This window comes from Bacillus rossius, chromosome 10 (assembly GCF_032445375.1).
Source record: "Bacillus rossius redtenbacheri isolate Brsri chromosome 10, Brsri_v3, whole genome shotgun sequence".
Taxonomy (NCBI): domain Eukaryota; kingdom Metazoa; phylum Arthropoda; class Insecta; order Phasmatodea; family Bacillidae; genus Bacillus; species Bacillus rossius.
Window position 1 is genome coordinate 56,446,708 of NC_086337.1, and position 14,939 is coordinate 56,461,646.

At 38.5% G+C, this 14,939-nt stretch overlaps 1 protein-coding gene across 1 annotated transcript in view; it reads left to right on the forward strand.

Moving 5' to 3' along the window:
- The window catches only part of LOC134536234 (TBC1 domain family member 16), a 28,974-nt gene that overhangs the window by 1,289 nt on the left and 12,746 nt on the right, over positions 1–14,939 (forward strand). Inside the window, exons 2-10 of the mRNA XM_063375923.1 lie at positions 1,662–1,842; positions 2,905–3,082; positions 3,617–3,866; positions 5,231–5,362; positions 7,466–7,676; positions 10,168–10,291; positions 11,048–11,187; positions 12,352–12,495; positions 13,306–13,492. Of these exons, the coding sequence (XP_063231993.1) occupies positions 1,662–1,842; positions 2,905–3,082; positions 3,617–3,866; positions 5,231–5,362; positions 7,466–7,676; positions 10,168–10,291; positions 11,048–11,187; positions 12,352–12,495; positions 13,306–13,492 (1,547 nt within the window). The remainder of the gene's footprint in view (positions 1–1,661; positions 1,843–2,904; positions 3,083–3,616; positions 3,867–5,230; positions 5,363–7,465; positions 7,677–10,167; positions 10,292–11,047; positions 11,188–12,351; positions 12,496–13,305; positions 13,493–14,939) is intronic.

Sequence of the window (14,939 nt, forward strand, 5' to 3'; positions counted from 1 at the left end):
AAATTGATTATATTCAAATTGAAGCAATGAAAATATTAAAAATTTATGTTATTGCCTATCTATATTTTATCTATTTTTTTACATGTCACAGGTGTGACATAGATATATGAAAACATGTGCGTATTTGAATGTACCGTTCTGTCAAAATTTCAAAGCAATCAGTGAAGAACTTTCAGAGATTTAAGATTTTGAACGAACTAACATTTACATTTTTATTTATATAGATCTCTGCTAAATCAATGCTAATATCTCAAAACAGCACTGCTGTTTGTTCATTCATAATATTGTGCCTTGACAGTTCCCATTGAGAGGTATGGTCAAACAGCCATTATCTCTACACGTGAAACTGGAGTTCCTACGGTCTCTGCTAGAATGACAGCTGTCCAGAGGAACTGTTTGTGACTGCCGGTTTCAGTTCTGCGTGCTTGTGTGAAGAAACGAACGCTATTTTTCTTGTATGATCGGTTTGGTTCATTGGAACCATTTGATATTTCTTTTGGGCGTGAACAGGTTAACTCAAAGATATAGGAAATGTCATGCTATAGAAAAATACAGTTATGCAATGACAACAAATTAAGTGTGCATATAAAAAAATAATTTCTTCTCTCTTCGATTCTGCAGCGTGTGTGGCTGGTCAGAAAACTTTACACATAATTAAATAAAAAAAATAAAAGTGTAGGAAAAATGCACTAAACGAATTTACAAGTGTAACAAGCCAAGGAAAGTTGTGTTTCACATAGTACTTAACACTCTTTCAAAAGTATAATTTTTTGTGATTTTATTTATGCAAATGAGAATAAGAATAAGAATGCACATTCATGTGCAGGGCTGAAGAGAGGCAGGGCCGGGGGGCAAAGTCCCCCAGGTGTGCCTGGTTGAGTTTCAAGGTTTTTTTCTGACAGAACGAAATTTTCAAGTCTATTGATAAAATAATTTTTTGGAAACCTTACAACATATGATATATGCATGTCACATTTATGGTGACATTTGCAGTCTTCTTTTTTTAAAATTTTAATGGTGGTGTTTTAAAAAGTATGCATTAGTAGGGACAGGATTATACAGTAAATCATAATAAAACTAAAATAACACAGAAAATCATTTTAATTCACCATATATCACCGAAATGCAAGTTAATACTCCATTTAACGCCTGAAATTCAACAAAAACATTAAATCAACTATAAAATTTACAAAACTTACTCAAATTATAAAAAGGTAAACCTTTATTCATTGAATTCAATGAATGTAAATTATTTATCATGAAAAAAGAACTCACTTATATGCAAAAAAAATTTTTTTTGGTTTTATTTTGCATTTATTATTAGTCACAATTTTTACATTAATGACATTGACACTTTTTTTTTGGAATACATTAAAATTTGCCTATTTATTAAAATTTTTCTTGGTAGTTCTGTCCCAGATGTGTTTATTACAAATTATTTTGCTGTAAAAGTGCATCGTGTATCAGTAAACGTGCGCTGTTTTTTGTTGTAAGTATTGAGAAGTATTTTTTAATAGTTGTTAAATAATACATTATCTTCACGAGTTTGAGCTGGAAATAAAACCGTAAAGTCGTACACTGGAAGACTAGTCGTGGAGCCTGCGTCAGTGGCTGGTCCGACTGGAGGCGACGGGGTCTGCCAGTCAGTGCCGTGGTTGCAGGCAAGAATAACGTGTGCGTGCACCCGCCGTCGCTGCTGCGGCAGGACTGCGACGTGGTGCACCACCCCGGCTACCTGACGGTGACGTGCCACCACGGGGCGGGCCCCACGCTGCGCCTGTCCTGGATCCCCAACACCACGCTGCGCAAGAACCCGGCCACCATCGAGAACCCGCACGCGAGGTGCGAGCACTTTCCTGCCGAGTGTCTCCCCTCTGACTTGACAGAACCACCGTGACTGCCCTTCTCCCCGGGAACCTGAGCATTTTAAACTAGTAACTGCCGTGGTTTCTGGTTGGATGCCCCGTCCACAGTAGCGTCACTTCCCTGCTGACTATCTCCCCTCTGACTCGACAGGACCATCGTGTATGCCCTTCTCCCCGGGAACCTGAGCAGTTGGAACTAGTAACGGCCGTGGTTTCTGGATGCCGGACTTACCGGTGAGAAGGGAACATTTATTCAACGACCTGTCGTGGGATTTCATTTCCAGGAATTGAGCATTAGTGGGTCTTGTGCACAAGCTACAGCCTTCACGTGGCAAGTGGTAGGAAAGTTGGGTAGCAAAAGTGTTGAAATAGTAACAATTTAACTCTCACTCAGGAGTAATGGGTCACGATCTCGGCTGTGCCGTCCTGATTCATGTCTACACCAGCATCTCCCAAAAACACTCCTGAAAGTTCTCGACTCTGTTGACTTGTGTGAACGAGATGCTAAATTTCAGCCAGCCAATAGGGAGGTAGTAGTCTTGTCTCATGCTTAGATATTTCAGTGCAGAGAAAATGGCACCCACTGTTACTAGATTGTTATTACACAGAATTATAACATAAAAATCAATACTTATAATAAGTTTCACTATTTTTAAAATGTTTTTTTTGTTGATTTTTTTATGACCTTAATTTATTGTCTTTCAACAGTAATATTACAATTGCATACTTTCTGAAAGAAAAAATATAAATTTTAATAATAATTATTATTTCACAGGAGAGAGATTCCATTAATTATGTAATATGGTCAAAAAGAGCCAAAATTTATAATATCAAATAATATTAAAATTTTGAAGGCAAATACGATTGTATCCAAGATGGCTTCTTTCAGTTACGTTTTCTTAAAAGTGAAAAATGGAATATTATCGGATGATGCTCTTGACAAAATAAAAAGAAGAAAATGTGTTTCCAAAATTATTGTTACAAAATGTCTTTGTTTGCTGTGCCTGTAACTTGAGTGCTGTGAGGGTCCATGTTTCAGCGGGGAGGCGTGTGAGTCCCTGCTGTGCAGCCTGGCGTGCGGGGCGCGCCCGGGACCCCTCGGCGGGGAGATGCTGGCGGCGAGGCGGGAGTCCCGGCTGGAGCGCCAGAGCTCCTCCGAGTCCCGCTGCAGCCACTGCAGCAGCTGCAGCGACGCCAGCACCCTGCACCCCTCCCAGGTGCGACCTCACTACAGCGGGGTTCAGAAGTCATTTCCATCAGCAACTCTGAACTTATAAACTCAAGTGCAAAAATCTTTTTTTTTTAATTAAAAAAAAAATGTAATCACAAATTAACAATTACAAATATTCGACAAGAGGAACATCTGCAGATCTCACTGCATGCAATGTCAAAAACCCAAAAACTTTAGCCATTTATGTAGCTATAGACAGCTATGCTTTATTTTGTAAAAAATTTTATATACATACTAAAAAAAAATTGTTTACTTAGATAATATTACGGGTTTTTTAATAGGGCTTAAACTTAACGTTTGTTTATTAATTCTATATATTTGAATTGACAAGATGAGACAATTGAGGTACTTCAAACACCATTTCAATGCTATGCAGTGTATTGACCGTCAGTTTGGTGCTTGGCGGGGTATTGGCTTCCACTTCGCTGTTGTTACGATGTTATCGCCATTCACGATGTCATGAATGACCCTTCGCGTGCACGGTGAGGAACACGGACGGACGCGGTGATTGTTGACGCAGGGGTCCTCGGAGGGCGTGTCGGCCGACACCCGCCCCTGCTCCCAGCTGTGCTCGCTGGGCACGGAGCTGGCGGCCTCCTCCACCTTCCACTCGCTGGCCACGGAGCAGGAGGACAGCTTCAGCTGCGTCAGCTTCTCCCCGGACCCGCCGGAGCCCCCGGAGCAGGGGTCGCCCCGCCCCGAGGACGAGGCCCAGCGGTCGCCGTCGCTCTCCTCCGCCTGCAGCCTGGGCGTGCCCGTCGCCTGTGCGGGTCGGTGCCCGGTGGAGCTCCAGAGGGTCCATTTGTACCGAGCTTCCGCAATTTCCGTTTTTTTTATTATAATATCAAATTCTGTTTTTTTGAATTCAACATAGTATAAAAATTTTTACAAAAATATTTTTTTGGGTTAAAAATTAAATTTGCACCCCCCCTTCCCCCCCCATCATAGAAGTGTAAGAAAAGTAGGTGCAAAATACAGAAAATGAAAAAAAAGAGAGAAATACTATATTTACCAGAAAATAATGGCAACTCGGAATATTACGTGACCCTAAAACGTTTTGGATTACGAGAGTTTACGAACGGGACTTTATGAATTGGAAATCGCGATTCAAGTATGTACCTGAAAAATTTATACGTATCAAATTTATTACATTTTTTTTACCAGACCCTCTTTCTGGTGCCACCTTTTGTCAGTAAAGTGATTTTTAAATGGTCTCATTTTAAACACAAGCCACAGTTAGAAAATACTATATAAATACATGCGGTAAAGTATAAATTGAATCAAATTATTTTTTTTTAAAATAAATATGTAGTATTAAATGTTGATATAAACACTTGTATAAAATTAGTTAATTTCATTAAATAATATAAATTAATTTTAATTAATAATAACATTAATGAATATGCTGATAATATTATCTATTTTATTAATTCTTATTACTTATTAAATAATATTATAATTTATAATGCAAATAAATTGCACATACGGGAACAACTTGAAAATACTTACACTTAAAATAAGTCTATGAACACAATTTCTATCACTTAAGTATATGATTTAAAAGCACATATACGTATAATATTTATTTTCATGTGACCTTTTTTTTTATCTTGTTTTGTAAAAATTCACTCATCATTTTTTTCATAATGCGCCTAAAGAAGTAAAACTTAAAAAAAAAAGTATTTAAAACACCCTGAAATCCATGAATAATTACCAATATTGCACGAATAGCAAAAAAAAAATATATGTATCACAGTACTGTGAGAGTATATATGATTGTTCCTTGTGGCGTCCGATGACAACTGATTGTGTATATTTATTTATTTATTTATTAATGTTGTAACATGCCCACCAACAGCCAAGGGCTTTAGCGGTGGGCGCGACACATGTATATATACAAGGACAACATATAAACAATACAAACAAACAAATAAAGTTTGAAATATAACTGTTAAAGATAAACATCAAAATATAAAATGCATAAAAAGAAATACAAACACAGACATTATAATACACAGCCAAGGATTGCGAACATACGACACATTGCGGGACGCTGTGGCTGTGAGAGGTTGCAGGGGTCGGCAGGACCGCTCTGTGTTCTCGAGAGGGGCAGCGCTCTGTGTCTGTGCCGCAGACGAGCTGCCCACGTGGATGCGCTCGCCGGAGCTGGTCGCCCTGCAGCACAACCTGGCGTTCCCCGACAGCAACACGGCTTCCCCCGTCGTCCACCGCGCCCTCCGCTGCCGTCGCTTCTCCGTCGACCTCAGTGAGTGACTCCCGCAACTCCCTTCCCTGCCGGCCACAATTTACATATTGTAACTCGCCAGATATTTTTAGTGTTTTTTTTTATCTTAATACATATAAATCCAGTGTCCTGATGTTTGTTCCCAGTGAACTCTTCGCCAAGTCAAACCGATTTCGATGGAAATATGGCATTTATGTGTAATTTTTTCCCAACTTGAGAGATAGGATGGTTTTTATTTCGATTAATGGTCTTAATAATTTGTAATTAATAATAAATAACCGATCGCCATGGGTAAACAAAAAAATCATAGGTCATAAAACATACAAACAGTAATTGTGTGACATTTCTCTGTGTCCAACACACTGTCATACAGCGCTATCCAGCAGTTTGCTTCAACTCGCGGACAATAAAGCTCCATGTGTTTAGCCCGGGCAACGTCGGGTACTGCAGCTAGTTTATTAATAAATCGTAACACACACATCAACACTCATGAAAAAATTGCAAGGATGCACACAACAGACAAAGGTCAAACAATTACAATAGAAATACAAGACAAATAAGAAGAATATACACCTAGGACAGTACAAACAATGGACAAGACACCATGATGATCATAAAATAATAATTGAGTGTGTTAAAAGGGTAAAAAAAAAGGATCGCCAAAAATGAACATTAGTATGAAAAAAATAATTATAACGTTACTATTTGTAAGGGTTAATATAATAAGTTTCTTTTATTTTATCAATTAATTTCAAGATTGTGTGGATTAAAATTGTTTATAAGTCTGAATAGAGTATTATTCTATTATTTCTTTTTGAGGTACATGAAGTTGCGGTCAAATGGCTGTGATAAGTAGGGACTCATTGGCCATTGTTATCTAACAAATATTTACAATTAATTATGGAACTATAAATTTTTTTTACAAAAAGTGAATTGAAGTACAGTCTCTGGTCAGAGATAGAAACTAAATTTGGGTGAGGAAATTGTTTATCAATAATAAATTTAAATTGTTTATTTGGAATATTTTCAATTTTATAACTGTCAGCTGGATCAATACTACTACAAATTATCGAAGAATATTCAAGTTGTGTAATATTCAAGTTGTGTTTACAACTGCACTGTACATTTCCTTCGTTCTCGTGGAAGCAATATTATTTTGACCGGAGGACCACGCGTATACAGGGGATGTAAATCGTATCCACGGGATTGTCCATGCTCAAATCACTGCTCCTGTCTTGTAACCCACAACCACAACTTTGAACATGCTGTGTGTCTTTCACAACATTGTAACTTACTCATATCATGTTCCACACATTACTAACTAAAGTATAACGGGTCGCAATGATGCCTGGTAATGATGCCAAACAACAGTCAGTCTTAATTAGTTCATACACATACATTTCAATGTATGTAGTTTATACGTTTATAGTGTTTATACATGTTTCCTTTCGTGACATTCATGCAGGTAAAAGTCCTGGTTAAAGTCCGAAGGTAAAGGGCTTAAGAGTATGTTGGATGTTGATTGGATGGCTTGAGATTTCAGTGTTGTGTAGTTTTCTAAGTTTCCACCCAGGGTACGGTCGAGGGTTAGTTTGGACTGCTTTGAGTGAGGTTTTTTTTTGTTACGATCGCCTTCAACTCGTCTTTATTCTGTAAATATGTTGAGGTTCCATACAGGGGCGTAGCCAGGGGGGGGGGGTTAGGGGGTCAATCACCCCCCCCCCCCTTAGCACAAAATCTTTCATTAATTTCTTATTCATCACTCAAAACAAATTTCGTATTAAAATTAATAAAAATTTTTACCATTACAATATTTAAAATTTAAGTACCGAAAACTGCTAAAATAGCACTATTTTACACATTAAAATCGAAATAATTTTCCCGGGGGAGGAACCCCTGGACCACACCACTTTAATACGGGGGGGGGGGGGGATCATGCTTGTAACACCCCCCCCCCCTCCCCATACACAAATCCTGGCTACGCCACTGGTTCCATAGAATCAGTTAATTTTTTCCGTCTGGCATCCCACCGTCTCGCCGGCATGTACAGCTGCGGTGATGTACGTGCGGGAGGGAAGTGTTGGGGCCAAGGGGGTGCCAAGGTGCGTCGCTGCGGTGCGGCAGGTCAGATGCGCTCGCTGCGCCTGTTCTTCAACGACGCAGCCAGCACGTGCGGGCAGCTGGTGGTGGCATCGCGCGAGAGCCAGTACAAGATACTGCACTTCCACCACGGGGCGCTGGACCGCCTGGCAAGCGTGCTCCACGAATGGAACTTCCTGCTGTACTCTCTGCCGGCTGACGAGTCCCTGCCCTACCGCCACTTCATGGTGTGCAGGTGCGTCCGTCCCCTCCCCCCCGCGGTCAAGTAGAAATTTAATCAAATTAAAAAAAAATTTAAATAAACATGTAGTTTCAAATGTTGATACAAACACTTGTATAAAATTATGTATTTAGTAATTTCATTAAATAATATACATGAATTTTAATTAATAATAAAATCAATAAATATCCTGATAATATTATCTATTTTATTATTTTTTCATTACTTATTAAATAATACTATAATTTATAATGCAAATAAATTACACATACGGGAACAACTTGAAAACACACTTAAAAAAAGGTCTGTGAACACAATTTCTATCAGTTAAGTATATGATTTAAAAGCACTTACTGAATAATTATTTTATTTTTATGTAGCCCTTTTTTTTTTTATCTTGTTTCGTAAAAATTCACTAATAATTTTTTTTCATAATGCGCCTCCGCATCCCATGTACAGGGGAACCTCGTTACTACCAGAGCTGACAATGGCGGCAAAAATTCTCGTAACGAGTACTCGTAAGAACCGAATATAAAAAAATTAAAGTCAAGTTAGATTCTGTACCGTCCAAACAGTCTTAATTTCACACCGCAACTTGAAAACGGTGCACTATAGTGAAAAAAAGTTGTAGCAATTTAAATTGCGAATTGAAAGTGTCTCTATGTAATTTTTTGTATCTACAGCGGTTTTTGATTTAATCGCGAATGAAATGGCCTGATACAAAGACCGGTGCCGTTCATGGTCACGGAGAAAAGGTATGTGAAGCGGTGGGAAAAAAAAAGCGAATGAAGAAAGGAAGGGTGTTGGCTGGTCTATTTTTAGATTTACCCTTACTTAAGAGGGGAAGCAACTGGCGCCATCAAGAGAAAGAGAGAGAGAGAGCGCATGTTGTTTGTCACCAGTCCTTCCTCCCCTGACCAAAAGCTTATACCTGCTAAGGAGCCAGTCCGCCTGCGTCCGCGTAGCCTCGCAGTTGATTGTGTTTACTGCGTGGACATTATTTTTCCAACTGACGGTGTTTTTTTCCTTTTTTGAAGATGCCATTCTATTCAAATCACTCGTACTTACGAAAGGGCCTACAAGAAGGCACTCGTAATAACCGGTTTAATTCCGTATGATTTACATAGTCAAACTGACGGTGCATTACAAAACTGTTGTAACAACGAAGGTCTCGTAGTATCCTGACTCGTAATAATGAGGTTCCTCTGTAGTCTTGAAATGAATATGACAACCAACAAATAATCATGATAAATGTGGAGAACAGGCTTATCGTGGCTGTAATGGCGGTGCGGGCAAGCGTGACGAGAGAGTGTGTTAGAACGGGCACGTCCTTGCTGTGTCTGGGAGGCGACAGAGTTGTAGAGGAGCGCGGCGAAGAGCAGTCGTGTGTAGAGGTGTAAAAGTAACGAAAAAAACCGTACCTGTATGTATCCGTTACTATAACAATTAGTACTCGTTACGATTGTATCGTTACATTACTCCTTACTTCTGATACCTCATAACACATGCTATGTTATGTTAGTGCAACGAATCGAGTCGTATTGCGTACGCGTACAGTATGACGTCGCGGCGTCGCAACATTCGTAACTTGTAGAAAACATACTCATACATTACATACCAAACTGCGGAAGGTGCATTTTTTTTTATCAATTTTTCCGTATTTTGAACCAGACTTGTGTTTAACTCATTCTAAATTTAATTTGATTTAATAGGTGAAGTGTAGAACTACAAGCGAACTGTCGACGGAATCTACTAAATTTGCAATGGATTTACTATTTTGGAAAATTTATAACCGTGAGCTTATGTCATATCACAATAACATGTGCAATCCGTTATGCGTCGAATTCAATGAAAACAGCAACAAATAGGTGTCGACAATAAAATTTAAACAACATTCTAACGATAAATCTAGTGATGGGATTTTCGATACTTCGATACCTCGATACCTTCGATACTTGACGGTATCGCAAAGTATCGATTATCGAAACTGTAAGTTCGATACCTTTTATCGATACCGGAATGCTTGTTCATTTGTATTGAATTAAGTTTTGAGTCGCCGTCGTACAAAATACAACTACATACTAGAACAGCTTATTAGCCATAATTATGATAACCAATAGGCTTACATCAGAATAAATTATAATTATATAAGTCGTTAGTCTTTAAAGTTGTTTACAGTATGTATTTTTGTAATAAAGAGGGAATTTATATAGTTTAAAACTAATTTGTTATTTGTATTAATTGTTACTTTGTGGAAAATATTTTTTCCCTGGAGTATCGAAAGTATCGAAAGTATTGAAAGTATCGAACTGAAAAAACAATACAGAATTGAGTATCGAAAGTGTGGTATCGTCCCACCTCTAGATAAATCCCTTACCTACTAGGAAAAATGCGAGTAACGAAATGCATCAGTGTGTAACTTGTTTGGTTGCTCGGCACTATGATGGGTCACCCGTCACTCGGTACGGAGTACACGGGGTCCGTGTGGCGTGTGGCGTGTGCGCAGGCCGGAGGTGGGGCAGGACGAGCTGCACCCCGAGGAGGGGGGCGTGGCCCCCGTGGACGCAGCCGCGTGGCTCGGCCTGCTGAACGACGAGGGGCAGCTGGAGGACGACCTGGCCCTCAGGAAGGTGCGGCCCCGCTCCCCCGCTCCGACTACTGCTGGCTGGGACCTCTTTCTTCTTTCTTCAGGCTTCTGCGAATATGTATTTTCATTTCATTAATTTAAATGGAAGTTCAAATCATTACCGTACATTGAATATATTCAAATAAAATTTTTAACACTCGGTGAAACTTTTTTTTTTCCACACTTAGCAGGAGTCCAAGAAAAATTGGTTCAAAATACAATACAATGAAAAAGAACTGTAATAGAATAATATAAAATGGAAATAAAAAAAAAGAAAAATTTTTTTTTAAGCTTGAAAAATGTTCTGTTGGATCCAACTGATTATAGTCATAAAAATAGATCATTAATAGAAATTTTAAAGTATATCCACAGATTGTATGTTAGTTATACAAATAAAAATGTATGTATAATTTTTTTGAACAATAACATTGTCCATTTTATCACATTTTCACCCTTCTGCGCTTCTTTGCACACATGTGCACACACTTTGTATTTCCCTGCACTACTTCACTCTTGATCGTCAGCTCTTTTACTCTTTACATTTGCTCTTTCTGTCTTGAACACTTTCTAGTCATCTCATCTGTTTTTTGATTCAATTATACATAGAAGTTAATTGCAAAGAATAAAAAATTTCAAAACTATAAATTAATCAAATGCTACATCATAGTTTTTAGATACAGATACTGTAATAAGAAACTTAAATTCTGTGCATCTGTTATGGAATATAAATAAGTTACCGCGACCATTGTGCTCACTGTAGGGCATCTTCTTCGGCGGGCTCGACCCCAGCATCCGGCACATCGTGTGGCCCTTCCTGCTGCACCTGTACACCTTCCAGTCCACGACGGCTGAGCGAGAGCAGCTGCTGGCCATCCGGCGGCAGGAGTACGACGCCATCACGTGAGTGGCGCGCTTCGCTCCCTCTCTCTCCAGCACACACCACGTCTGCTTCAATCACTCCATCGTATGCTTGATCGACAAAGAAGAAAAGCTAGTGCTCCTAGTACACCCTCACGGGTTCAGTTCTAGGAGGTGGAGGTGGTGAGGCTAGGCCGGGCTTTTGCCCGGAATAACTTGCTTCAATCACTGTAGGTGTAGACACTTTAAGAATCGTACCACTCGACAAATAAATAAAAATAACATAAGAAATCTTACATTAATTTTATAAAAAAAAGTTAAAAAGAACAATTAATTTAAATTCAAGATAAAGTATAACATTGTTTCAGGAAATAAATAAATATAAATATGTGTCAAAAATTAATATTTAAAAGAAAAAAGTACATAAGGTACAACAGAATATTAAACTGTACTTAAAAATTAAATAAATCTGTTCATTAGTTAATTTTTTCAGCCAAAAAATGGCATATTTTTGTATACCCCAAGAGCATTAAAGTTTTTGACACAACTCTACAAATTGTTTTGAAGAATTTTAAAATTTACAAAAAAAAAAAAAAAAATTAAAAGGTAATTTGGAATGAGAATTTTGGAAATTCATTTACTTGTTGTATTTCATCAAGAGCATCATCTGATAGTATTAAATTCTAACTTTTTCAGGAAATGTAAGTGAAAGATGCCATCTTGGTATCAAAATGTTTTTTGCCATCATTGTTTTTATATAATTTAAAATTAACAATTTTGCCTCTGTTCGATCACATGTCATGATCATGATCAATGGAATGCCTTGTTATTAACAGTGACCGACTGCAACAAATAGTTTCTCCTGCTAAATTATTGGTATTTAGAATTGACAATTTTTTTCTTTCTTTCAGAAAGTATACAACTGTAATATTACTGTAAAAAACACACTTTTTTTTTTGCTTATAAAAATTGACAAATAATAAAGTTAAAAAAAAAAATATTAAATTTATTGCATATGGTCTTATTGTTGGTTGTAATATAAAATACCTAATAGTTTTAATGTTAGCAAGCCGGGCAGTATGGATCATTTGCAATCATTGTACTGCCAGTTTAAGCAGAGACACTGAAGTAAACAAATCACGACTTACCTGGGGTGGTGCTGTGGAAGACTGTCCTCGGACGGCGGGAGGGCCGCTGTGTGCACAGGCGCAGGCGACTGGACATGGACCCGGAGAGCCAGCAGGTGTTCTGGAGGACCGTGCAGTGCACGGTCGAGAAGGACGTGGTGCGCACCGACCGTGCCAACCCCTTCTTCGCCGGCGAGGACAACCCCAACGTGGAGATCATGAAGTACGTGTGCGACGGCAGACGGGGGTGGTTTGCTCTGCAGTTCACTTCAGTTTTGTAGACCGTGTTTTTCCGTGCATGCATTTTCAGTTTAGGTGCGACAAGAATAAATAGTAAGCTTCATCATTGCCCTGTTTCTGTCCCTCATGTTTGTAAAATACATATTAATTGGTGATGTGTTTTTCGTTTTTAAAACAGGTTATTTCGGTGTTATTGTTTTTATTTTTATAAATTGATTTTATTCATAAAGATAGTGTGTTTTCCAACAAATAAAACACTCAGATATTTCATGCTAATTTCACCAAAATAGGTAGTTCCATTTCAACTAGTATATGGTGCACTTTACAATAAAATAATTATGTAGTAATATCTGTGTCTTGGGCAGAACTATTTGGAATGAAAATTAATCTGCAGCCAAAAAAAATAGTTACTGATACGATATCCAAGCTCAAACGAAGTAAAATTAATTTTTTTCAACTTTAGGTACATTTTGGTACAAACTTCATGTTGGTAAAATTAAGTTTACTGAATTATATATTTATTTAAATTTAAACTTAGTGATTTTTTTTTTAAGTTTTGCTAAAAGATTACTTTCATGAATTTAGTTAAATATCAATGCATTATGATGCATTTCAGTGTTATCGCAATTTGTCATATACCTAATCTTGTTCCTACCAATACTAAACCAATTATTTGCCAGCACTTGTGGATTGGTCCCGCCGCTGATGAGAACGGGAGAAGCTGACTCCTTCTAGAGTGCTGCAGCCCTGTAGCCGTGTGCGTGGAGAGAGTGTGAGAGCGCGTCTGCGGCAGGAGCATCCTGCTGAACTACGCGGTGTACAACCCGGGCGCGGGCTACACACAGGGCATGTCCGACCTGCTGGCCCCGGTGCTCATGGAGATACGCGACGAGTCGGACGCCTTCTGGTGCTTCGTGGGGCTCATGCAGAAGGCCATCTTCGTCTGCACGCCCACCGACAACGACATGGATAAGAATCTTGTGAGTACCTGTACGTCCTTAGTCTCTGAACCAATTTATTTTATATTTGTAATTATCAAATATAAACACATCATCGATTCTAATATGCATCCTTTATGATGTGTAAACATTTTATCTCACGGTATACAGCATTTGGTAGGAGTAATTTTGTGTAAATGAAACAGTAATGCGTAACCATGGGGGAGAAACTCTAATTACCAAGACTGAGACCTAGTTTTTTTGAAGTAGTCATGGGCCCGTCCGCTAGATAGTAGTTTTCATAATATATTGCTGACATAACTACGTTAATTTATTAGGAGAAGTAATGTATAAGCTATTATCAGGCAAACAAACCAGTGAAAATTCACTCTATTTAGGTAGCCACTAATTTTGTGGTATGTAATACAATGAAATGAGTTTATGCACCTCCTACTCCTTTATTTATTACATGGCGGTTTATTACAAAACAGCATTAAGTATTTTCGCATCGATTAAATTAGTTTAGCGCCGCCAAGGAGATCACTTAATATAACCAAAAAAACATATTAACTAAAAAAAAACTTTGTATGAGAACCTCTATTCCGATTTTTTTATTTGCTGGCAGTTATGGGCCCGCCCAACAGATAGCAACACATGTCGCGTGAAACATTGTTTCAGTTTCCACTGTAAGAGTCGCACTTCTTTATTTCCCTCCATGTTCTGTGTGCGTAACCATAAAGCTGTCTCTGCATGGAAGTTTTAAGCCTAGTACACACTAATAGACCATGTTGCGCGATTTGTCTACAGACCGTATATAGACGGTCTAGAGATATGGTCTATAGACCGTCTGTGGGCACCGTCCTTTGTCTCGTCTAGCGTCCACACTACGATTTGAATTTCTCGTCTCGTCTCCGTCAGTTAATCATGAAGGACATTGTTTTGTGCGGAAAGAGTACCTGCTTAGTACTAATTACAAGCGAAAGAATGCGAAAACGTAAACGTTGGTGGACGCGTGAAGTATTCGCAGAAGGACCTAGGTTCGGTAATACGTTATTAAATAAATTAAGACTGGAAGACGCTATGGGTTTTCGAAATTTTACCCGGCTGACATCTGCTGATTTTGAAGATTTGCTTCTGAGGGTTGGAGGACTAATAATGAAGAAAGATACAAAATTTAGAGAAACTATTCCAGCTTCTCTTCGACTGGCTGTCACCCTGCGTTTCCTCTTTCACAAGCCTCATGTACACCTTCAGAATCTCTAAGCAGGCAATATCGCAAATGGTACCAGTGGTCTGCGAGGCCATTATCCAGTTCTACGATACTTATGCTCTTTTTTGAACCTATTTATATACTAAAGAATGCTCTTAGTACACTAGTTGAACCAAAAAAATTGTTATACTTGATACAAAAACTTTTCAATCAGTCTATGGTCTCCCATTCCAATAGGCAGACCATAGATGTGCGATTTTTTGTCTCGCAACAGACTCG